General features: G+C 39.0%; 1 protein-coding gene across 1 annotated transcript in view; it reads left to right on the top strand.

The window, feature by feature from the left end:
- LOC137295441 (unconventional myosin heavy chain 6-like) overlaps positions 1–22,757 on the top strand; it is a 468,840-nt gene extending 446,083 nt beyond the window's left edge. Inside the window, exon 42 of the mRNA XM_067826813.1 lies at positions 21,708–22,757. Coding sequence (XP_067682914.1) covers positions 21,708–21,881 — 174 coding nt within the window. The 3' untranslated portion in view covers positions 21,882–22,757. The remainder of the gene's footprint in view (positions 1–21,707) is intronic.
- Positions 22,758–25,854: the final 3,097 nt, after the last annotated feature.

Genomic DNA, 25,854 nt, shown 5'->3' with positions numbered 1-25,854 from the left:
TACATATCCAAGACGAGAACCTCTAAAGAGATCACCTATACACATCCAAGACCGAGAACCTCTAAAAGAGATCGCCTATACATATCCAAGACCGAGAATCTCTAAAAGAGATCACATATACATATCCAAGACCAAGAACCTCTAAAAGAGATTACATACACTACTCTCACTCTCTAACTGGCTCCTCAGAGTTCCATGAAATCCACTAAAGGAACTAGTGTCACCACTTTGCCCAAACGAACTGTTGAAACTCATTTCTGCTAGAGTCGAAGTCGTACCCTTTCAGATACTCCAGCCTGCGTACTGTCTGCAACAGACTGATCACCTTCAGACGGATTCAAATACACAGACAATCTGCTTGGAGATTCAGATATCTCTGAACCATTCACTCTACCTAACATAGCAATGGGAGTAACAAGAGAACTGTCATCTAAAGGTAACAAAGGTCGAACTACATATCTAACCTTTGGGCCTGTATCCGTGGGAACGGAAGTAGTATGTGCGGCCATGGAAACAGGAATACTAGTCTGTCCACACATATGGTTCTCACGAAACACCTGAGCATCCCAACTGTCATCACTAACTGCCTTCTTGAGTCTATTAACATGAACAACTTCACAATGATTCCGACCCAAAACTTTGCCTTTTACCCGAACTACTACCAGATTAATACACGATCACCAACATCAAATGAGCTAGGAGTGGACTTACGATCATAGTAGACACATTCTTCTCTAGATTCTTTTCCACAACCTCAAACACTTGATTAAAATTTGTTTTCATTTCTCTCACATACACAGGCAACTCCACATTCTCCTATCCTGGTGAACCGGTAACTATGTCAACTGGCAAACATATCTCTCAGCCAAATACTTGGTAGTTTGGTGAAAAACCAGTAGAAGCTTGTTCTGCACACCGAAAAGCGATGAGTACTTTCGGCAAATGTATATCACAATCTCTTTGTGACTCAGTAATGCACTGGCTGAGCATTCCTGACAAAGTTCTGTTAAATCTTCCACTAGCCCATCACTCATGGGATGAAACGGAGTTGTACGAGTTTTCTTAATACCTTTACACACAGCCTGAAAGATTTTAGATTCAAAATTTACTCCCTGGTCAGAATGAATGGAAGACGACATGCCAAATCTACAAATAAACTTATCTACCAGTTCACCAGCTACAATCTCAGTCTCTTGAATCGGAATGGCATAAGCCTCAACCCATTTAGTGTAATAATCCTGTACAACCAAGATATACTTGTTACCAGCTATGGTAACTGGCCATGGTCCAGAAATGTCAATACCCAGTCACTGAAATGGGCAGACCACCATGTAAACTTGCATGCAACTGGGGGTTGGGAGATTTTTTTCTAGCACATCCAGGGCAAGTTTTTACCAACATTTCTGTTTCTCGCCTCCACCCAGGCCAATAGTATTGGGCCTTGATCTTAGACACAGTTTTCTTGACACCAAGATGTCCTCCACCTGCAACTTACTAATGCATTCCCTTAAGTATACCCTCAACCATACCGGGCGGAATCACAGCTTGTTTTCCATCACAACCCTCTAAAACTCTGACCAATACTCCATCTACAATCCATAAGGAATCCCACTGGTTAACTAATGTTTCCACAAACTTAGTAACTGGCCTCGTCACTACCGACAACTGCCCTACTTCATCTGCTTGCTATAACGACCCTAACTCTTCTCTCTGAGCCTTTTCTAAAGGAGATTGAGCAGTAACCATCATAGCTTCTAAACATTGACATTGCTTACATCAGGTACAGGGCAAACAAGACGGCGAGTCCGCATTTCCATGTTTATGTCCAGGACGATGTTTAATCTCAAAATCATAAGCTGACAGTAATTCTAGCCAACGAGCTACTTGTCGGTGGGGTTCCTTGAATTTCATTAGCCATATAAGTGAACCATGATCTGTTCTGACTACAAATTTCTTACCCAACAGGTAATGACGGAAATACTTTACTCCCTCTACCACTGCTAATAGTTCCCATCTGGTTACACAGTAGTTTCTCTCAGGGCGATAGAAAGTTCGACTCCTGTACGCCACTATATGTTCCTTGCCATCTATCTCCTGACTTAGCACAAAACCAAGGCCTTCATTACTAGCATCTGTTTCCAAGATAAACTGTGTCAAATTCTGGATACGCTAACACAGGTGAAGTGGTTAATGCTTTCTTCAATGTATCAAAAGAATGCTGACATTCTTCAGTCCAAACAAATTTTGCCCCCTTCTGTGTAAGTCTAGTCAAAGGTCTAGCCAAAGTTGAAAAATCTCAAATAAGCTTTCAATAGTAAGAGGCCAACCCTACAAAACTTAGAACTTCAGACAAAGATCTGGGCTCAGGCCAGTCTTCCAGTACTGCTACTTTATCCGGTTTTGGTGAAACACCATCACTTGTGACCCAAGTATGCTACTTCTCGAGCGCAAAAAGAAAGGTTTAATCTTAAGACCATTCTCTCTAAGCCTTTCAAAAAATCTGTCCTAAATGATCTAAGTATTCATCAAACGTTTTAGAATAAACAATGATGTCATCAATGTATACCAGACAAATCTTCCATTGTAAACCAACCAACACACAATCCATCAACCTCTGAAATGTTCCTGGAGCATTACACAAACCAAACAGCTTGACATTAAACTCGTAAAGGCCCCCAGTGTCACAAATGCGGTCTTTTCCTTATCATCAGGATGCACCTCAACTTGCCAGTATCTGGATGCTAAATCTATAGATGAAAACCATGTTGAACCAGACAACTGATTTAATGCATTGTCAGTGCAAGGAAAGGATATGCATCCTTGACCATGGCTTCATTACCATGGCCATAATCCATGCAAAAGCGCGTACTTTCATCAGGCTTAGTAACTAGCACAATTGGAGAAGCCCAAAGTGACTCTGATCCCCGTCTCTGATCATATCACTTAACAATTTTCTAACTTCCTGATGATGGTGAAATGGCAAACGCCCAGGGGCCTGTTTAATCGGTCTCGAGTTACCGGTTCGAACCTCATGCATCACCCAAATGGTACGTCCTAAATCATTTGACCCCAATGAAAAGATGTGAGTAGGAGGATAAGAGTGCGTCTAACTGATGTTTCTGTTCTGGAAGTAAGTTACCGACTTTACATTTACTAGTATCAAACCGGCCTGGTGCTGTAGACGCATCCCTATTATCTTCACATAACTCAGTAAAGAAGCCAATTTGTGTTCCCTTTGGAATAGACAAGTCATGATCCGTAGTATTAACAACTCTAATGGGCACCATATTGTCATGGGGCTTAACTACAATACTGGCAACCATGATCTGAGTGGATTTTGCAAACCCTGCTTGCCCCTCTATCATACCTTCTCCATCAAAATCACTATGCAATTGGGAGGAAAACACCATCTCATGTCAAGCAGGCACTACCACATATTCAGGGACCACTACCCCAAGTCATATTGTTTTCTCAAACTCGTGTAAAGAAACACTATTTCCAGACGCCAACTTTAACTTATTCTTGTGCATATCCATAGTGACCCCATACAGAACTCTGCTCCTAATCCCTCATTTGGAAGCCCTCTCACCGCTGCAAAATGACACATCAACTTGACTTCACCAAGACTGTATAAACTAGCACTCAAGGGCAGTAACTCAGGTTGAGGTGATAACCGCTCAAACAGTTGTTCACTAATCAAGCTAATACCTCCCCCACTATCCTCCAGAAAGTTAACATAAGTCTGTGTAAACGACCAGTCACAAAATACTGTGGACAGCTAAGAAACTCTGATGACCCACATTCAACACCTTCATTCTTTATATGTGTGTTTACTGCACTATCGGCTGTCAATCGGGTCTTATTGACAGCCCTGTCCAGTTTAACTTGTCCGTTGTACGGAGATCTGAACCCGTCTTACTCTTGCTCTTAGTATGATCCTTGACCATATGATCTACACTTCCACATGAGTAACAGGCTCCCAGTTTCCTGTAACATGTTTTCTCAAGATGTCCCATTTTCCCACAATACGAATAAGCCACATTTTTATCATGCTTTAACTTTCTAAGGGCAGACAACTCTGAGCGTAGTTTCCCTATCTGGCCACATAAATCCTTGACTGTTTCCTCTACTAACACATTTGTGGTCAGCTTGTCAGACACACCGGCAGAAGGCTGCATTAACTTACAAGTACTCAAGTCAGCTTGTTCAATGGCTTCCCATTCTCTAGCAAACGCTACTGATTGATCTAGAATCAAAAAAGTTTGGTGCCGCATTTTCATTCTCAAATCTCTCTTGCCATCTTATTAACAAACTCATCAATACACAACACCAATCTGGAACCAGCATCCATCTGGGGAAAAGCTAACTCAGCAAGACGTCTCAATTCAATGGCGAAATCTAGGTAAGACTCTTCCGGGTGCCTAGTAAGAACTCTGAATTCTACCACTCCAAGTGCCTTTGTACCTTTAGGCCTAAATCTAGAAGTCAAGGCTTCCTGCAACGATGAATATCTAGCCCGAGTTTCATCCGGTAAATCAAAGTAACTCTTACTAGCCCTACCCAAGAGGCGAATTCCTAATATGCGAGTCTTGCATGCATCTGTCCAACCATTAAGTTCAGCATACATCTCAGAGGTCTGTAACCAACTTCCCCACTCTTCCATCTGTTCTCCTGTAAATATCTCTGGAAGTAATGCCCTATTTCATGCTACTACCTGACCACTGGGCCTAGACTCAACCAAGGAAGGTATAGAACTACCTCTAAACGAACACCACTGGAAGATACCTGTTCTCAATCATTCTCAACTGCCGAAGTCCTAAGCAAAGAACGTAGGCCACCACCTGACGTACATGAAGGCACACATGATGTATGTGCATCTAAACTTTCACTGTCCAAATTTTGTTCTTGTTTGAAAGCCACCTTGTTCATAAAAGTATTCAAAATTACCCTGAAATAATTTAAATTTCACTCTATCACTCTAGTAACTAACAAGACATAAACACTAGCTACTAAACAAAACCTTTCACTAAACCCAACAAATTCTATCACAAATGTCTACACACTATATTAACCCTTATTCCTTCAATAACCTAAGACTAACCCATCCCCTAAAATAAACAATAAACTTATGAAAATAAAAGTAACTCCTAGTCGACAAACTAATAATTTAAGCCAAAGAGGAAAGGGAAAAAAGAAGGTTAATATTACCTGGTGCTTAACTGTTTGACTTTGACACATGCAGCAAATACACAAGAAAAAGTCCGTCACTGCAAAATACTAAATAAGATACTAGCAAACTAATTAAGCTACAGTACCATAAGCCAATCAGTCCAATCAACTGATCCTGCTGACGACACCAATTGTAAGTCAAATTTTGTGTTTTTGCCGCAACACTATTGTTATCCCTGCACCTCAGGGTAATTAACCCTGATTGCTTACTTAAATTTATTCTCAGTCAGTTGGGCGGAACTAGATTGGCTCACGGCAATATAACACACACACAAAAATCTCATACACAAGTCAAAATCAAATAAATGACACAGATTCTGTCAATGTATGTTTATTATATTTGCATCAGGTTAGGCACACGATTTCAGGTGGCAATAAATGTAGTTGTTACCGGTTACAGGCTTATTACATGGCGTTGAACAATACAAAACTTCCCTGCTAAGTTTATATACAGGAAGTAGCTCCAACAAGCACATCACATGATGACGGATACACAGCCACAACTGCCCTCAGTATGCAAAACATTTCTCAAACAAGTGGAAAACAGTGACACATCTCAGGTTCCGACTCGCACCACGTGTCTAACAGATGTCCCCACAAGTTAGTACATAGTAAACTGGTTTAACAAACAAACCATTACAAGTCAATTACACTCACGCTTGGTGAGAACTCTCCCATGTACACAAACTTCTGTCACATTAGAAACGGTCTTATTCAAGTCTATGAGAAAATACTCTGCTCATATTCACAATGAGCCAACTGTTACCCCAGTTTGCGAAAATGCACTAATTAACAAGAAACATGTATCTTAATCGTCAGGGCTTAAGTAAGGGTGACAATGGAAATTCTTGAACTGCACGAGATTTACCCATGGGCCCCTGACACATTCAAGCTCAGTGAGCCCTTGTACCCAGATGTGTTAGGCCGAAACGGCACATATCTTCCAGGAACAGATTTCTACCAGAACAGCCATGTTCAGGCAAATGTTCTTGCCGAAATTTTCATTACAATTACATGTGCATGTGTTATTTAGATGGGACACAAAATAGTTGCACAAGAATCAACAGACCAATCCTGCTGCAAAGATCTCTGGAGCTTATCAAGATGTCAGATATAGTCTGCCTTTTTCATTCACCTGTAAGTCCTTCAGTGGAGTTACTTCTCTTTCTTATGGAAGTAATGGAGAAGACCCCGTCTGCAGTTCTGAAGCCCATTGTTAATCAAACGAAGGCATTTGCAGACAGGATGTTTGTCCTTTCCCAATTGAGAGACAAGGTTCAGGCCTGGCTAAAATATCATGCACTGAGATATAGTCTGGGTCCAGTGTTCTGTCACTGACTATCACTTCAGCAGAAGAATATCCAAGAGTTATGGAACTATAACTCAGACACAGATGATTACATGACTTCCAACCTTACATGGAGCACACAGACCAGGAGAACTTAGTGATACCTTTGCAAGCTCCTCATGCACAACGGGAAGGAGAGGAATCAGATAATGGTCAGTGGAGTGTTACAGAAGATCCACTAACCAGAGCTCTGATGGTATGAGGGGCGATGGAGCAGCTCAGTGCTTAAAGCTTTTGTTATACCGCCCAGCGTATAATGCGGAGTATATAGTCGATGCCTCGTCTGTCCGTCCGTCCGTCCGTCTGTCCATAAGTAATCATTTTGTTTCAAGAGCATAATTAAAAAACTGCTCAATATTTTTAGACCAAAATTGATAGATATAATAATCTGAATTTGTATTTGTGCCTCTTGCTATTTACAGAATTTTTGGCATATTTGATTTTTTTTGTTTTTCCATGAAACGTTTTGGTCATAGTATAATGGAGAGGTGCAGAACTCAAAAACCATTCAATATTTTTCTGCAAAACTTGGTAGATATATCTGTCAGAACCTATAGTTGTGCCTGTTGCTATTTACAGGTTTCATGATTTATTATTTTCTGTTACCATGGAAATGTTTTGGACTTGCTAGTTATGTGTGGCAGACCCTAGAGTGGTAGTAATATTAGTAATAGCAGTTTTGGACCACATTCCAGATCCCCTGCAAATTTGCAGGGAAAACCAGAGGTGCACCACATCTGAGACTAATTATACAACTAGTTTTCGTCTGCAAAGCCATTCACATATAGTGGGTGCAAACCCCCCCCCACTATGTTTAAACAGGGGTGTGGGGGAAACCCCCCACTCAATATCAATCTAAGATACTGACTTCAGTTTAAATGTGAACTAGCGGCCTCACACGATCGATAAAGTCTGCTGATAAAGCTGATTACAGCTACGGATAGATATGCCAGGAGAAAACAATAACATCTTGAAATTTATCAACCACAAAAATCAGATGCCAGTACCATACATCATCTACGCTGACTTCGAAGCTATCATTAAATCAGTTGATACAGTATCTCAATCCCCTAAAAAATGTTTCACGCAAAAAAATCAAGAACATGAGGTGTGTGGGTTTGGGTATGTGGTCGTTCGTTGTGATGGCCAAACTAACACTCCAGTTATTTATAGAGGCCCAGACACAACTGGGAAATTTCTGAAGGCTTTTCAACGTGAAGAGAAAGTGATCAGGAAAAAAATTATATGACAAAACACCAATGTGTATGACCCAAGCAGATCGGAAAGTCCACAAAAAATGCATGCATTGTCACGTGTGCCATAAACCTCTGAATGATGATTCAGTTAGAGACCACTGTCACATTACCGGCAAATACAGAGGTGCAGCTCACAATAAGTGTAATTTGAAGTTGAGGATAAATCCTAAGCTTATTCATATCCCAGTGGTGTTTCACAATCTATGCGGATATGATTCACACTTGATTATGCAAGCTATTTCAAAGGCAGAAGGCAACATCTCCTGTATCCTAAACAATATGGAGAGATATATGTCCTTTTTGCTAAATGGGATTCATAGATAGTGTTCAGTTTCTGTTGTCGTCTCTGGACAGTTTGGTAAAGGCTAATAAGCCAGATGATTTGGCTATTACTAATCGGTACACAGAAGAGAAAACTAGAGCTTTGCTGCTATGTACGGGTATTTATCCATATGAATATAGGGATGACTGGTCTACGTTTAATCAGACACAGTTGCCTCCCACTGACTGCTTGTATAGCGTATCTATCTGTGGGTATGAAACTGACTGAAGTACATAGAATGCTGGATGGAACCCAACATTAGAATAAACACTGATCTGAGAAAGCTGGCCACCAACGATTTTGAGAAAAACCTATACAAACTAATGAACAACTCTGTATTCGGCAAAACGATGGAGGATTTACAAAAAAACGTGTTAACGTGAAGCTAGTCCGGTCGAGTGAGGAAGATAAGGTCAGGAAACTGGTAGCGAGTCTGGCGTACAATAGAAGTACTATATTTGATGATGACTTGGCAGCGATACATATGAAAAGGAGTCACATTAAAATTAATCGACCGGTCTATGTGGGTATGAACATGCTAGACCTTTCCAAACACCTGATGTATGACTTCTACCATAACAAGCTCAGGAAGCAGTATCCGGATAGGGGTGCCCCCACCTGTGAGGTATTGTACACGGATACGGATTCCTTGTTGATGGAGATTCAAACAGAGGATGTGTACGAGGATATGAAAAACAATATACACGTGTACGATACCAGTGATTACCTGAGAGACCACCCCTTGCACAGCCAAGTCAACAAAAAGGTGTAAGGTAAGATGAAGGATGAGTGTGCAGGCACACCGGTCACCGAATACATTGGGTTGAGACCTAAGATGTATTCTATCAAGAAAGCAGACGACACCGAAATAAGAAAGGCTAAGGGTGTGAAAAAGAACGTGGTGAAACAACATATCAATCATACCCTATGAAAACAAGCCCTATTTGAGAAGAAAACATTCAAACACTAGATGAACATACTTTGTAGTGACGGGCACAAGATATATGGGTTGACTTTGAATAAGACGTCTCTATCACTGATGGATACAAAACGATGGATAGCCTCGGATGGTGTCAATACCTATGCTTGTGTAGCGGCCACAAAATTTCCGAGTCCCGTGCTGGGATTCGAACGACGGACCTTCAGATCCGAAGTCGGACGCCTTGTCCACATGACCAAAGAGGTTAACCCCGTCAGCAAGCTGACAAGGTAAGGATGTCATCTGTGGGATGACTCCACGCCCTGCTACACTTGCAGTCACTCCTTGATGGGGGTGACTTGCAGTCGGCTGTCCGCAGGACCCCCCACTAAATATTTAAGTAAAAGAAATATAATAGAGAAAATTTACTACAACCCGCAAGGATATTGGAAAGGGGTTGACGCTATTAAAAAATTAGCTGAAGCCGGGTTACAAAAACAATCTTTATGTCAAGTATACTTGCCGGCACCAAAATATATGCCCAGGAGAAAATTCAGTATTCATATGCCTAATCAAGTTCACCAGGCCGACCTGTTGTTTCTTCCAAACCTACAAGTACGCCCTGACAGTTGTAGATGTAGCCAACTGCTACAAGAAAGCCAAACCCTTGACTGCGAAGGATACGACGCAAGTAGATTCGAGCATATATGCAAACGCAGTTCGCTGACGTGACCCTCTGAGTTGCAAGTTGATCCAGGCAGGGAATTCATGGGTGACGTGTCACAACTGTTTGCTAAACACAATGTCCAGGTAAGGCTTGGCGTGGCATGGCAGGAGAACATCGAAGTAAAGCCGTAGTGGAGAGATCATAGCCGAACATTTGTTTGCACACCAATATTCATGTGATTTAGAGGAGTGGGGCAAAATTCCCCCAAACACTGAATGGGTGGTACGACTTCCTCGGGTGGTTGACTTTATGAATCACAAAGTAACTAGACTACTCGGGGGTGTGGGGGATGACTTGCAGTCGGCTGCCCACAAGACCCCCATGAGACCAGTCGATGAAATCCGTATGAAATCTGTTGTATAAGAGGCAGCAGCACCCTGTCGTAAAAAAAGAAAAAAAATCCAGATCGCGCACTCGTTAGATATGTATATCAAAATGGTGAATATGAGAGAAACACCCTTAAACATGCTACAGATCCTACCTGGTCTATGAAAACGTACTATATTGATCGAGTGGATATAAAAGAAGGGGAGCCTACTTGGAAAATGGGCCACGTAGAGGAATTACAAATCATACCTTGATCTTTAACAAGCATATAACTTCGCAGATGTAGTCTTTTTTCTTCTCGTAAATAAGCTGAAATCGTTTCTTATCCATGCCGTGGGCTTTACATAATTGGTAATGACCTTTCACCCCTATATACCACACACCAAGCACGTGTACTTAGTATAGCCTGTATGGTGAAAACAACAACAACCGTCGATGCATTTTTTTTACCACAAATTACAGTTTTCCCCATAAGTACCCACTGACAAATATGTGGAGCTGTTCTCATTTTTGAGGTATAATGATATATGTAATTAGTCTAATTGTTTAACAATTAACACTGTCGCTGCTAAGCCAAGTGCCATGAGGACCAACTCACGATCTTTCTCACCCTATATATAATTTTAATTATAACATAATATGAGGGTCGATTTCTAGGTGGTCCTGCATACAGCCGATTGGGGTGTTGAAATTGCCTGACAGGCAGGTCTTGTTTGACTTTGGCACATATATAATGAAACAGCAGCAGTGATTACTACACCACCCACCCACATGTAATTATTTTTTTTGTGCCTTGCTATGGCATTTTTTCTACCAGCTTCAACTATTTTTTGGTTCTTCTTCTTGGTGACTTGCATCACTGGCTCCTGTCTGCTGTCCGCACAACTCCCCACTGGACTGTTCACCAAAGGGCTGTCCACAGGACTCCCCACTGGGGTGTGGGGCATCCCCACCTTGGTTATCTCTTCCTGGGCATCATCCATCTTGTGTAATATTATAGCTGAAGGCATTATCGATTCTCTTAAGTCCTCCCACAAATATAGTTGATGTTCCGGTAGGATTGGTAAAAAGTGCGATGCTATGCCAGTGTAAATCTGAGTTATAGTAGAACCTATAACTTTTGTCATCTCGGCCCCGAGTTGTGCCTCATACCTAGCACATAATTTATTTATTTCATTGTCTGACATTTTCTGAATTTTATCAGCAGTGATGTTTTCTCCTAAATATTGTTTTCCCTTACCACTCACGACTAGCGTTATCAGTCTGTCTCGCTGCTTGTTGTCCTTTTGTTCCTCTGGAACATCTGTTCTAATAATTCATCACACTCCTTTTTATAATATAGTACTCTAGTTTCTATTTTTAAAAAATAATATCCAACATACACTTAACAGAGAGAGATAAAGGTTAGGTTACACCCGACTAGAACTTCAAAAACTGGCATTTTACTAAAACTTATTAAACCTTTATTAAAAATAAAGGCTGGTCGCAGGCCATTACTAAAATTTACTAAACCATTAATAAAACCTTACTAAAATATTATTAAAGGGGCTCTGATGCGGAGGAATTGCTGTGGACTGGTTTAAAGTTTTGTTATTGTTTTTCTCCCGTGAGTACCAGGATGATATCCCAGAATTCGTGACTGGTTCGTGGCCTCTGCTGCGCAGTCCGTATGTGCAATTTATATTTTAATTATTGACAGATCAACTAAGAACAAGTCATTTTTACTTCATTACAAATGTATTATGAAAACAAATGAAACACTTTAAAGGTTAATCATCTGCCAGTGGTAGAAATAGTAGAAAAAACTATTAGGATGAAAAAATAACGACGCCAATGTACGTCCCTATATTTTGTACCATAACTCTAATTAGTTTATTGGCATATTTGTATGATTTTGGAAATTAATAAAAGAACACACAGTCTGCTTATACTTACAAAATTTCTAACATGACTGTAACATTTAAACATTGTATAGACTGCCAATGTGGATCCTGTTTCACGCACATACGCGATCATGTGTGTGTTTTCTGTCATATAGATTCTGCTGAATGCTACAACAAATAAATTAAAACAAAAGCAAATAATGAATGTGAAACAGACTAATGTTATAGCAACAGTGTCAGGCTACTACCTTGTTCAGGAATGCATCCATCAATATCCACATAAAAAGACGATATTCCAAGCTGGTAAATAACCCTGTCGTGTTTCTTACAACAGTCTAATTTGCGAAAAAGTAACATGTCGTTTCACCTCTTTCACACTGGTGAAAACCTGATAACCTCTCATTGGTCACCCAAGATAGCACACCTGGCAACTTATTGTATGATGTCATTCTAAGTAATTTAGTTAACCAATAATGAGCAATCAATCAACACAATGGTGGTTAATTCTTTGAAGGGAGGATGTTGTTTTTACACTCTCACTTATGACAGGGTGTAGTCAGTATAGATTAGTACATCTACACACACTGCCTTTTGACAAATCCGCTGTAGAAGATAAAAGTAATCAATCAATCAGTGTGTTATCGGTTAATCCTTTGATCGATGTTTGTTTTTGTAACTGAGCTGATAAACCCTCTTGCATCACTTACATGCACATATTACATAACATACAATACATTTGCTACTACAGACCTTAATTTATAATGTTAAGTATTTACTCCAGACAGGAGAAATGCCAAATGAGAACCTTTGTTGAGTAACCTGAGTGGTGTTACCACTAATTATACCTGTTATAAATTCATTAACTGACCACCAAGAGAATGATGACAAATAACGTGTAGGTTTACACCATCAAACGCGAGTTACAGCAAGGAAGATGTAATCTCTGTGTCGCTTGCAGCCTGAAAACACTTATGGGCTGAAGATGTTTTTGAGGATACAAACAGAACTTCGTTACATAAGAAATACATACAGGAATTTGCTGTGTACTTTGGTAAATAGGTGTAATCAGGTCTTTTTTACGCAAGACAATTTTCAGATTTCTCTACCAATAGCAAAGTCATTGTTTTTAGTTTACGAATTCAAGTAAATCAGCTGTGTGTTTTTATTATCATAGATACTAAACCAGGGTAGCTACCATAGCTACCAAAATTTACGCATGATTTTTGCTATCACAGCTGGGTCAACACTCACAACTATCTGAATATAAAGCTTTGCAATCTTTCGGACTGAAACTAATGCCCGTAGACATCATATTTTCACATAAAATGATTTAATAATGAGGTAAAAAACACAGAAATAGGATCAAATTGGATCAGTCACTATACCATCCGAAAAAAACTACACTGCTGGGATATTTTGTATGGGAATACCATGGATTTTTTAAAATAGTGGCATATAATGGGCGTCCGGCCTCCTGACTGTTTAGGTGAAGAAGTTCTGATAAGGTGGACCGGAGCCCAGCCCCTGTGTCCGTCACGGTCGAGGGAGCAGGCGCTGACCAATTTGCATTTTGGTTTCATAGTTAGACCGTTGGCGAGAAACATTATTCGCTCCGCATCAGTGCCCCTTTAAAAACAAAGGCCATTACTAAACTATTACTTGGTAATCCATAGGTTGGGTCGGTTTTCAACATGAGCTTGGCATGCTTAGTTTCAGTGAGCTGTTTCTTTACCCGTTCCGCTCTGATTTACTCATGACATCATTCTCTCTCAAACACTCCTGGAACGAATCCCTGTCCTTGTAGTGAAATAATGCCAACCAATGCGCATGCTCCCTCAAATCTTTCAAATCCGAGTTGAATTTTCCCACATTATTCACGAGCTCATGTTTGTCGTTTTCCAAATCCAACATCCAATCATGCCGTCCGAGGCACTATGACCTCGTTCTCACCCAAGTTGGGAATTTTAACCAACAGTACTTCCGGTCTGTCTTGCTGGGGATGTTCATAATAGTAACCAACTGGCGCACGGCTTAATATTAAATATATATTAAATATTAATACAACGTAATTTCAAAACTATGATCGATATTGAAATGGATGATTTTGGAGCTACTGCTCCTCCTGATGTTGATGACAATAAAGATACTTTGCTTACTAGTTCACCTATTAGCATTGAACTTTCAAATCAGCAGTAAACGATTATTACGATGGATTAAAAAATGTTAAAAACTACGTCTAACTTCAGGGCCGAGACTATTCTTTTTTATAGATGACTTCGGTATTCTACGTCTTGAGGATAACCTGGAGGTTATCTTTAAAAAGTACACTAGAAAAATGTACACTAGAAAACCACTTGCCTTGTCAACTCCAGCCATTCGCCATGGGTCTGATTTTATCTGTGAAAAACTAAACATACATGATTATGGTGGTGCAAAACCTAAGATGGGGCAAGCCCCACTGAAGGTCATTCAAGATCTGCAAACCACACGATCTGAACTGTGCAGAGGTCTCCACACCTCCAGTGGCGACATTACACAGCATTCTAGAGAAGCATCGGATAGCATCAAAAAACTGTTGAGTAATTACAGGGACAAACCGTTGCTGGGGTTTAAATTTCCAATGATGGAACTGTACGGCCTAGACGAAGCCTTGAAACACGTACGTGGAGAAATTGTGAACAACATGGGAAAACTAAACGAACTCAACGAGCACATAGCTCGTGAAAAAACCAAACTAAGCGAAACGGAAGACGAGGATATAAAGCGCCATATCACGGAACGAAGTAGTAATTTAGAAGACAAGAGACGTGCACGATTGGAATCCGCTTCCTCGAATCATAAACAGCTTCGATCCCAGATCAACCATATTCGGGAAACAATCGATAGAATGCTGAATGAGGAAACCACATTGGCTGGTTACGTTGCGGCTGGGAGATTTTGGCCAAAGCCAACAGCAACCAATCCAACAACTAACGCTGTTTTATGATTGATAAGCTGCTGATTGGACGCCTGCACGGTGAGTAGGGGGAGACCCCACCCCCCACCTGGTTTAACCCTTGACTCTGGTGCTGGCACCACAGTGGGGGTTCCGCCCACACCCCATGTGGGTGGTGGTGGTACGTGGGAGACATTTACATCATCATTAACACCCAATTTTTGGTTTGCTGTGGCGATGATAATTTCATTGTTGTAGCCCATTATTTTATTGACTCGCAGATGCATGTCGCTCGGAGCCATGTACAATCCCATACCGAACACGTAGTCGACTTTTGACCTGGCATATGGTAACGTGTCCTGATATCGTTTTATAGCACAAGGCAGATCTACCGGCGATGCTATCACGTCCTCAATATTAACCACAAACTGTTCCTGCACATCATAAGCGGTTCCACTACCTATGATGCAGGAGCGCATCTGTGAGGGAGCGCCAAGAATAGCCCTCACATACGTTCTAATCATTCTAAAGAGATAATACCAGCGTGAGTGAATCCTTTCGATGTATCTAGCATAAATTTTTCCAGTCATCACCTGGCCCTTGTTTAGACCACCAAATGCTGTAATCCTTGCTGTCGTCAAAAGCCAAGTAACGGTCGTCCCACTCGTTTGTTTTAAAATAGTGATACTAACCCCATTTTTTAACCACATTGTAGCTGGCTTCCACCAGAGACTGATTGTGAACGATAGGAATTCCTAATCCATGATTTGACCCAGGTAAACACCAGTCCGTCTTTGGATCAACACTGAATTCATTACAAACTCATTCATATGGATTGTTTATTGCATTCCACATCTTATCCTGAGGTATTGGTGCGCTTATTTCTTTGAGAATGCGTCTGACATGGTGGTACACATGAAACATAAACACAGATTTACTCAGTTCATCCCGTCTAGTGTCTGTCAACGTCAAACCGCATCCAGTTGTCGCGTACCACACAGCGAAATTGAATTAATTCTGCCAGAATTGCATCTTGTTGTTAAACCATGCATGTACCGTTTTCAGATTCTTTACAGAAAACCCATAATTTTCTAGCACATCCATGAATCAGGCTCTGAAATACGAACCATTCGCATCAACAAAGATTTTCATGTGTGTGAAGTTGGAGGCATTTATGTTGTTGTTTTTGGGGTAACGTACTTCAGGTTTATATATATTATTATTATATATAATTTATATTAAAATATGTACATTACGCTTCTGGATATAACAAATGGTGAGACCATTCAACACTCCATTGATAACACATCTAGCCAACACGAAATAGCACTATGCAATATCACCTACTACCCACGATGGATAAACGTCAACCGCCTAAGTCATGAGTTGTTCATCAATAGAGTGCAGAACAAAATAACTGGTGGTTACTATAGTGTGCGTTCTCTCAACGATGAAGTTTTCAAACCCATAGGAGCTAGACTTGAAATAAATGACTCAAATGGGAGAGTGACATTACACAGTGGGAAAAACACACTGAGTTTCAGTGATGAGTTTTCTGATTTACTAGGATATTTTCCAACTAATGACATATTACCTTATGAATCCGTGACTTGTGGTACTGTGCCAGATCTAATTCCATGCTATGAGCTATGCATTCATCTCGATCAGCTTAGCATAACGGATAATATACAAAATGACCATCCTTCCATGTTGTTGAGGGCTGTCCCAGTTAAAACAGAAAAATACAATGAAGGCCGCACAGAATCATTTTCATCGCGTCAGTGTAAAAAATTGATAAATGGTAACATTTCTGAATTAAAAATATCAATTTTAGATACACATAATATTCCTATAGACATAGGTTACCTAAGCTTAACACTGCATGTACAGTAATGGCTAGTAATCAAGGACCAGGTATGCGAATAATAAGATGTATTAATACAAGTTTATCAGACCAAGGTGATACTAGTGGGTTTGATGACACAGGAAAAGATGGTAAAATATACGCTTTTAAGCTTGTAAACAACATGTAGAGACGCGTTGAAGTCCCTGCCGCCGGTGAATCTTGTAATACTTTAACCTGGATACATCAGGATTTGACAGCAACACATGATACAATATAGTTCGCAACAATGCGGATGAATGGAAAATATACTCATCGTTCTGTGGGAAATTGCTCGATTTAGAAGAGTTTGACAGACCAACAAACAAACCGTACTGTCTAATACTCACTGACGACAACAGGTGGATGATGTTACCATAACAGGTGGATGATGTTACCAACTCAAATCTGGCTTCTCAACGTAACACTAATTTCCCCATATGTTTTCATGGAAAACAAAGACCACTACCTAAACAAAGTCGTAAACAACGGAATCCTGCTCATGGCTTACGTCCCATCACAAAGATGCAGTGTAACCATCACACCAGTCTCGAGTAGAATGACCCACGTGCTTTCATGTAAACCTGGAGAGAACACGGTATTAGAGTTGGTTACTGAATTTGATGGTGTGGTCGCCAACCTGGAAAACCTCTCGGATAATTCCACGCTGATCATTCAGGTCTACCTAGGTGACCCATCGCAGAGTGATATTGAGATCATGAAAGGAATTACACTTTGGTGGGCTAAAAAACACCAGGGCCGCGTTTGCTCAATTTACATGTGGGTGAGAGGTGATTCACGCACCAGTCTGCAAGGTGTCACGATAGTGGAAGACACTATATCTCTAACCAAGATTTTCTAATCCGAGCACATCAATTTTATTAGTTTGAAGTTCACGCTTGAGACATTATCAGAAAAACAATTGGAAACTGTTTTCTAACAGTTTTATAAACAATGGTAAGCTCCAATGTAACACGTGGTTATCTAGGAGACACAAAGAGATTCAATTTACCTGGTGAGGAAGCCACCCTGTACCTCTTGTACTTTAAAGCTAACATATACAAACGAATGCCACTGGCAGATTTTCGTTTTCACCAGAATGATTATGTTTCAAAACTTACTAACAACAGTGTCCTTCTCACATCCTTTAATCCCTTAAAAGAGAATTCTATACTATTCTATTCTACGGTCATTTGTATAAAGTGTGAAGAGGACGGGGGACAGGACATAGTCTTGAGTAGAACCAGTACTCACAAGATTAACATCTGAAAGCTTTGAATTGACCCAAACACATTGAGGTCAATTAAATGTGAAGGCCTTTACCAGAGACCATGTAATAGACTGACTGCCCTCTCCAACAGTTTATCATTAAACATCAGCACTAAACACCCTGCTGCTAACTTCCAGTTACCGGTACACATGCGCAACAGATGCGCAGACATTCACAAATGAGCACTCTGGTATCCACGTAAACAATATTGTGTAATATCCGAACCAGAGTTGATTCTTTTGCTGGATTTCACCAGCTGCGATTGACAGTCAAAGATTACATGAACAGCCCCAGTAAACTGATTGCAATAATCATAATCTTTATTTTGTCTCTCATATGCACGTCAGCTGACAACATCGCTGAAAATGTGTATCGTTTGCAAAATCTGAGCCATTTTAGGTCAGTCATGTAACAGTAATGTTGTCAATATCCCAGATATTCGCTGAACGTATCATCACAATATCTCTAGATTTCTTTTAAGTATCCGTTTCCACTGGTTGGTGGTTCACTAAATGACTCTATTACGCTGTGATTTTAATTTCATATTAATTCGCATAATTTTGTGAATTGATAGTCCTTACGAAACACGATTTAACATTATCCACGAACATTACAGGAATGTTATTTGAATGCCATTTTGGGCTGACAGTGATAATGTTTTTGGAGCCATACCGGGGACATATGCACATTCTGGTAATTTTTTGCAAAGTGAAGCTACTCTGAACTACTAAACCCACGAGGACAATTTTCACACACGTCAATGTACAACAGTACATATAGCAACCGCGGACAGCTGATTTTGTGACCATTTAACTGTTTCTTTCACAGCAGATTGAGAGAGAATGAAACAATGACTTGAGAAGTGGAACCTGTCATGACATAAAGGTCGTGGGGCATCCCCGCCCCCCAAGCACACCACCCGATGAAATGAATCATTTTCATAGGGTTCATAACTCTAATTTTGTCTTGTTAGTTACCATGAAGAATTTATTATCACATACCTTTCCGAATATACCGGAATTGCAACTGACAGGAACTGCGCAGGTGTGATTCTGATGTTATGTTATTTATTTTATAAAAAAAAAAAAATAAATGTGTATGTATGTATATGTATTGCTAAATGCAATAAATAAATTTGTAGATAATATTCTACAAATTACAAACTACAAATTGTCAACTTTTTATTACCAATTTTTCATACAGTAAAATGATTTCGTTGGTGTGCACCTTTAGTTAACAGAGACATCATTTTGAACATGTTTCCATTATTACTTACCTTACAAATCATCAAGCACCGTTCATTGAAACTTCTTTTTCCTGGGCATCTACAAGAAATATGTTAATTCATGATAAATAAGGACATTTGCTGAAACCATATTCATCACAATGAAGAAAAATGAAAATATGTACAATTATTGTCAACCCATATATGTGCATGAGAATGAATTAAATGGATGTTTGTGTCATATTAACACACAAAATGAAGGTTGTGTCATTTGCTACATGGTAAGTGAAATGAGCAGTACATGATGCAAATGTGGGTTTACGTAAAAAAGCCATAAAAAAATAAAATACCGACTAACCATATAAATTTGGTACCAGCAAAAGAGGAAATCGACGTGAATGTTCCCAAACTTATTTTAAAAATGCTTGTAGTAAGTGGTTATTGTGAAAGCGTGCAGAAATCAAGTAAATATTTCAAAAAATGTTCATATTTCGTCGTATTGCATGAGTCAAAATAGGAATTATGAGACCTCCACAGACTTATAAATACCACTACACCAAACTAGCTAATCTGCTTATATTACATCCTGATAACTAAGGATTGGTATTGAGAATTAGTAGCCGTTATTGAAAATCAAAATTAGGACTTTCGCCGATTTTGCGTCGCCGCCATTGTCCTCACAGAACAAAGGTCACACATGACAGCATTCATCAAATACAAAAACGTGTACATGCCCCAAATAAACCTCAGATGCACTGTAGCAAATATATGTATGTACATGAAAATAAATGAGGAAAATTAAATCTTATCTTTGAAAATACGCGAAATCTATGACTGAAGTGAACACACGTTTCAGTCAGCTTCTGGATAGGCTGTGCAGTACATGCCACAGCGCTGATGGTTTTGCGCATTGGCTTGAGGGCCATCCCTCTATTATATGGCCTCTGCTTCAACCCACTTGATGATGTTACTATTTACTTCCATTGTGAATAATTTTTCGTTTCATCAAATGTGGCTGGATTCTTTCAAAAGTTTTTGAATTTTCTTGATGAATACAGATCTCAGAGAAGTTGTATGCATGAAATCTTGAGTAGAATTGATTGAGATTTCTGGCAAATAAGACATCATTTGAGAGTTTGGAACTTTACATTTACTGTTATTGCCAGTCATGGTTTTAATTTACATTCCATGCTTCTTGCAAGTCATTGCTTTGAAGTCCAGTTTCTACTTTGTTTTTGTAATCAGGTTTACATTTTTTAGTAACGTTTGATATCCCATTGACTTTCTTTCATTTGAGTTCTGTCTCCTGCACAAAAAGCATGCTGCTTACCATTGAGAAGTCCTTTCAGTTCAATGCTAATCCAAGGTTTGTTGTTGGTGAAAAGCCTCTCAGCCTGTTTTAGCCACTTGAAGGGACAATATCATCAATGATGACCTTGATACAATCTGTTAAAGCTCAGCTCATCCCTATCAGTCAGTAGTGATTTGCGGTATCCCACACTGTACAGTCAAAGCAACCTTTCAGTTGATTAATAGAGTCTTTTGTCCGCATTTTTACAGATTTTACTGTTGTTTTTTGTCATTTGACTGTCTATACAGGGGAACAAGATAATGTTATGATCTGACTGACCAAGTAGCAGCTTCACATATGATTTATAGGCTTTCATGGTACCATAGCACAGATCTAGGGTTTTACATTTTGTGTCACACAAGTGACATATATATTGGTGATAATGAGGCAGTACTTTGTCTAACACACAGCCGTTGAAGTCCTTAAGAATCATTTTTGGTGAATGACGCGAAAGGGCATTGAGTTGATTGATGTTCATTGATTGGTTCGTTCCTTTGGTTAATCAAGTGGCTTACTGTAATCCGATGAGAAAAGTCTGAAAAGCATGTGCTGATCGCATCCATACTGTAGAGAGAGATGTCCACCAACTTGAATAACATTCAACGGACTTGTAGCGGTCGCACAGTAGAGATGATGGAATAGGATCGTCCCTGTTAATGGTACCGGAAACCCAGCATTCATCGCTTTCTTCATTGTGATGAATACAACACTTCTAAATCTTCACGACTTCAGAAATATAAACTCAATTTAACAATTAAACTCAGGAATACATTGCAGAGCTCTTCGAATGGGTGTCAACACGGCACAGCGCCACCATGATTGATACATAGATAGATACATAGATAGATACATAGATAGATACATAGATATACTTTAAAGATATAATTCAAGACAACCTGTGGAATCAGAAACTAGTTTCAGAGGGAAATATTGTCATTGTTGATTATGATCAGTTTTACAATTCATGAGTCTGTTGTCACTGATAACGCTTGTTGCAGTTTATAGTAATATCATTATTTTGCCCAATTTTCAGGCATCTCAGATCGCACACCTAATGAAAGACTATGTTGATGAATTACAAGTGCGGGGTCTGCTGCTGCAAACAGAGGGCACCCAACGCATGTCAAGACTTATTGACATGGATGAGTTTGAAAGGCAAAGAAACGGTTCACAAAACACTGTGATCCTGGCACAAAGGCAGGAGTAGAGCCCCCCAAAATGCTCACTTTTTGGTGGAGATTGGATGGATTTTGAAACCATAAAATCCTCATGAAGTCAAGAAATTTTAATTTGCAGATGTGATGGATTATAAATCCGTCACTAAAATACTACCCATCAAAAGTTTGGACATACTTTTAGCACTCACTATATGTTATGTATAAATATATGTTTGGTTGCATTGAAGATGAATTTCTAGACTAACTGCACAAGGATCATGCATCAGATTGCTGAAAAACATATATCGTGCATGTGAACAGCAATGTTATGGTGTGAACTTTTGTTAAGAATTCACCAATTTTCACCATTTTTATCATGGATTGAACTCATGCCGGTAATGTTTCCAATGTTTTGAATTTGTTTTATAATACATCAGTTCTTGTGTAAACAGCACCTTTAAACAGATTTGACTAATTTGCAAAATGTAGTTTAGAGTAGTTGACTGAAGTAACTGGCAACATTTACACTAATGAGTCTAAACTTTTGATGGTTAGTATAGATACTTTCTGAACAAATTAAATCAGAATGAATTTTGTGATATTCTATCAGATGCACTCGTCTTAACACCTTTCGTAACCTGCTTATCATTATATGTTGCATTCCTTTCCTCCTTACAGTCATTCATACCTTCTTGATATTGAAGACAATGAGATATTGTGTGTGAACATCAAATTTTGGTAAATATTGTATTTCAGCTAAATATACATGTGCTAATTTGTATGCCATACATCAGACAAGACTGTCTATACATGAGGAAAGTTAAATGATAATTTACTTTTTGGAGACAATATAAAATAATATCCAAAATATACCTTTCACTGTGATCTATCAGTGTAATATCAGAATAAATCTGTGTTTTCATTCACCAGAACAATGTTGTTTTTTAAGAGAGATGCAGGATCCATGTGTAACATGTATTTCTTAATGCATGCAGCAGATGATATTTAGGTCTGGGGAATCTTAATCATTAACATTTGTGGCAGAATCCTTTGACATTACTGCTTAACATCAAACCCTGTGTGCAAGCATAGAGACAACCAAGTTACTATCACAAAACATTATGTTGCCAGAGCAAGTGATTTCGATAATCAAGTATTTATTTATATATTTTCTTCTTATCCTGACTCATAGTGATTTCTTCCCTCTCCTTTCATGATATGGTGGAAATTCTCTGTTTCTGTTAAGATAAGAATCTCTCCTGAACATACCCATCTACTGCACATACACATTTGATCCACATCAGTTGTTACTTTCTCCATTTTATCAAAAGGGATGGAGGGGAAAATATTTCTTGTGTTTATGCATGCCATCCTGTCAAAATTCGTGTCCTTTTTCAAAATGGTTTGGCTTGTGTTAACTTTAGTGATACTCCGTTCATCAGAGGTGATGGAATTTATGTACATAATAACATCCTACCAAATGACTTCATGCACTTTCAGGTCTAAACACCCTTAGAGCTCTGGAGCATAACTAAAAAACCAATCAATATTTTTATACAAAACTTCGTAGATATATCAGTAAGAACCTAAAGTGGTGCATTTTGCTATTTACAGGTTTTATGATTTATTATTTTCTCAGTTTCCATTGAAACAATTCGAACATAGTCTCAAAAGGGAGGGATGGGCTTGGATTCCAGAGCACAACTTGAAAGCTTTCTCTAAAACTTGGCACATATGTGAGCTGGACCCAGAGAGCTGCCTTTTGCTATTTACAAATTTTGGGCATTTTTATCTCCATTTTGTGTCCGAAGCATAAGTCAGAAACCATTCAATATTTTTAGACCAAACTTGATATATATAATAATCTCAACCTACAGTTGTGCCTTTTGCTATTTACAGATTTTTGGCATTTTTAATTTTTTTTGTTTTTCCATGGAACATTTTGGTGTTAGTGTAATAGTGGGCTGAGCTTTGTTTCTGAAGCAGAACTTTTTACATTTTTACCTAAAGTGGTGCCTTTTTTTATTTACAATGTTTTTGCAATCTTACTTTTCCTGGTTTCCATTGAAACAATTCTGACTTAGTCTCAAAATGGAGGGATAGGCTTCGTTTCCAGAGCACAACTTGAATCTTTTAACAGATCGTGGCAGATATATGAGACAAATCTTGAAGTGGTGCCTTTTGGTGGCATTTATATTTTTCATGACCTCCATGGAAACGATTCAAACTTAAGAAAACATTGAGTGACTGTCAGATGATTTGTCCTTTCGAGTATGTGGGGGCCGGAGCATTATGTCATCTTCTGATGACTCTCGTTATTTTTCTCGGTTTCCATGAAAACAATTCGGACTGAGTCTTAAAAGGGAGATATGGGTTACGTTTCCGGAGCATGACTCAACAATCGTTTCTGCAAAACTTAGTAGATATATCAGTCAGGTGCCTTTTGTTATTTACAGGTTTTTGTGATTTATTATTCCCTGGCATGTAATGCGAGGGGATATAGTCAACGCGTGGTCTGTCCGTCTGTCCGTAATCATTTTGTTCCTGGAGCATAACTCAAAAACCGTTCAATGTTTTTAGACTAAAATTGATAGATATAATAATCTGAACTTATGGTTATTGAGAATGAAGTTCAGAAATAGCTTTTCAGGCATTCTATAAGCAAAAGAGAGAGTATCTTTATGAAGGATTTTCATGGGTAAAATGGCTTACATTTTCTGTTCTTCGCAGACCTTATGATTTATGAAAAGAGCACTGCACTTTTAGGGTTTCAAATATACACGTTTTCAATGCGGAAGGTCAGTTTGTAAATGACTACAAGTTTCCATCCCATGCGATTCAAGTACAGCCATTTTCCATGAATGGAAGGCTCTCATCTTTATGGAAAAAGTCTAAACGACTCTTTTGTATAGAAGATGCTCAGGGTGGGTCACAGCCACATTCTGTGACAGTATATCCTCTGGGAATATTGAGAAACCAAAGTAGTCCGAAGCCATAAACGCTTTCCCAGTCAAGAAGTCATTCAACCAGAAGATTTAGGCCAATACAATATTATTGTACAAAGGAGAACTAAATGAAAAGTTTTAATTAACAACATGAAGAAATGGAAGAAAAATACCTTTAACAACCAGAGAAGTTAAAGATGCTTCACCTTCAGAGAAGGAACCACTGAAAACACCAAATGATAATCCAGGATTCCACACCTCAAGCATCGAGGCAGTAAATGCACTCTCTATCTGGCTAATAGTATTCAAGCTACTTACGGATCGGGCGTAATGCATTCTGTAATTTTGTTTCTAAACCAGATATTTTATTTGTTATAAGTTAAGTTATCTAAGTTATAAGAGGAATCACGATCTCTTAAGTAATACTTCTCACGCCGCACTCCACATGTTTGAATCAAAGTATCAAAATAGTTCTCAACAAACGTTCAGACGGACAGATAGAATAGCTCTCAACAAACGCACAGCGAGACAGACAGACATAGATTTTATTCAGTAATATTGGCCAACTGGCCCATGTTACAATTGTTGTCACGTGGCAATAAAACAGAAAAGTTATATTTAGACATTGTTTCAAACAGTTTTTGAGAATATATCATTTAACGGTATGTCTGATTCTTGAATTAAGCAGATTTTTCATTTGAGATGTACATGCATATTTGCCATCGAGAAATCTTAAATACTTCATTCTCAAATCATTAAATTCAGGACATTGTAATAAAATATGAAATTCATCCTGGACTTGGCCAGTGATACAGTGGTTACACAAAGTGTGCTGTCTGTCAACATCCTTATTTGGTCTGTCTGCATACACATTCAAACTATGCAGGGTAATTCGAAATTTACAAAATACCTTCAATAACGTCTTATCCTGAAACAGATATGTCATATACACTTCAGGTTAAAATCCTAATTTTACAAGACTATAATTACTCAAACAATGTGAAGTTTGTACATTGCCATGCCAATTTTGGATATAAATATCTATTAATCTTTGCTTGAACATATGGAGGAACAAGTT

Source organism: Haliotis asinina, chromosome 8, assembly GCF_037392515.1.
Source record: "Haliotis asinina isolate JCU_RB_2024 chromosome 8, JCU_Hal_asi_v2, whole genome shotgun sequence".
NCBI classification, from domain to species: Eukaryota; Metazoa; Mollusca; class Gastropoda; order Lepetellida; family Haliotidae; genus Haliotis; species Haliotis asinina.
Note: the sequence above shows the minus strand (reverse complement) of the source record. Positions and strands in the feature narration are given on the sequence as shown.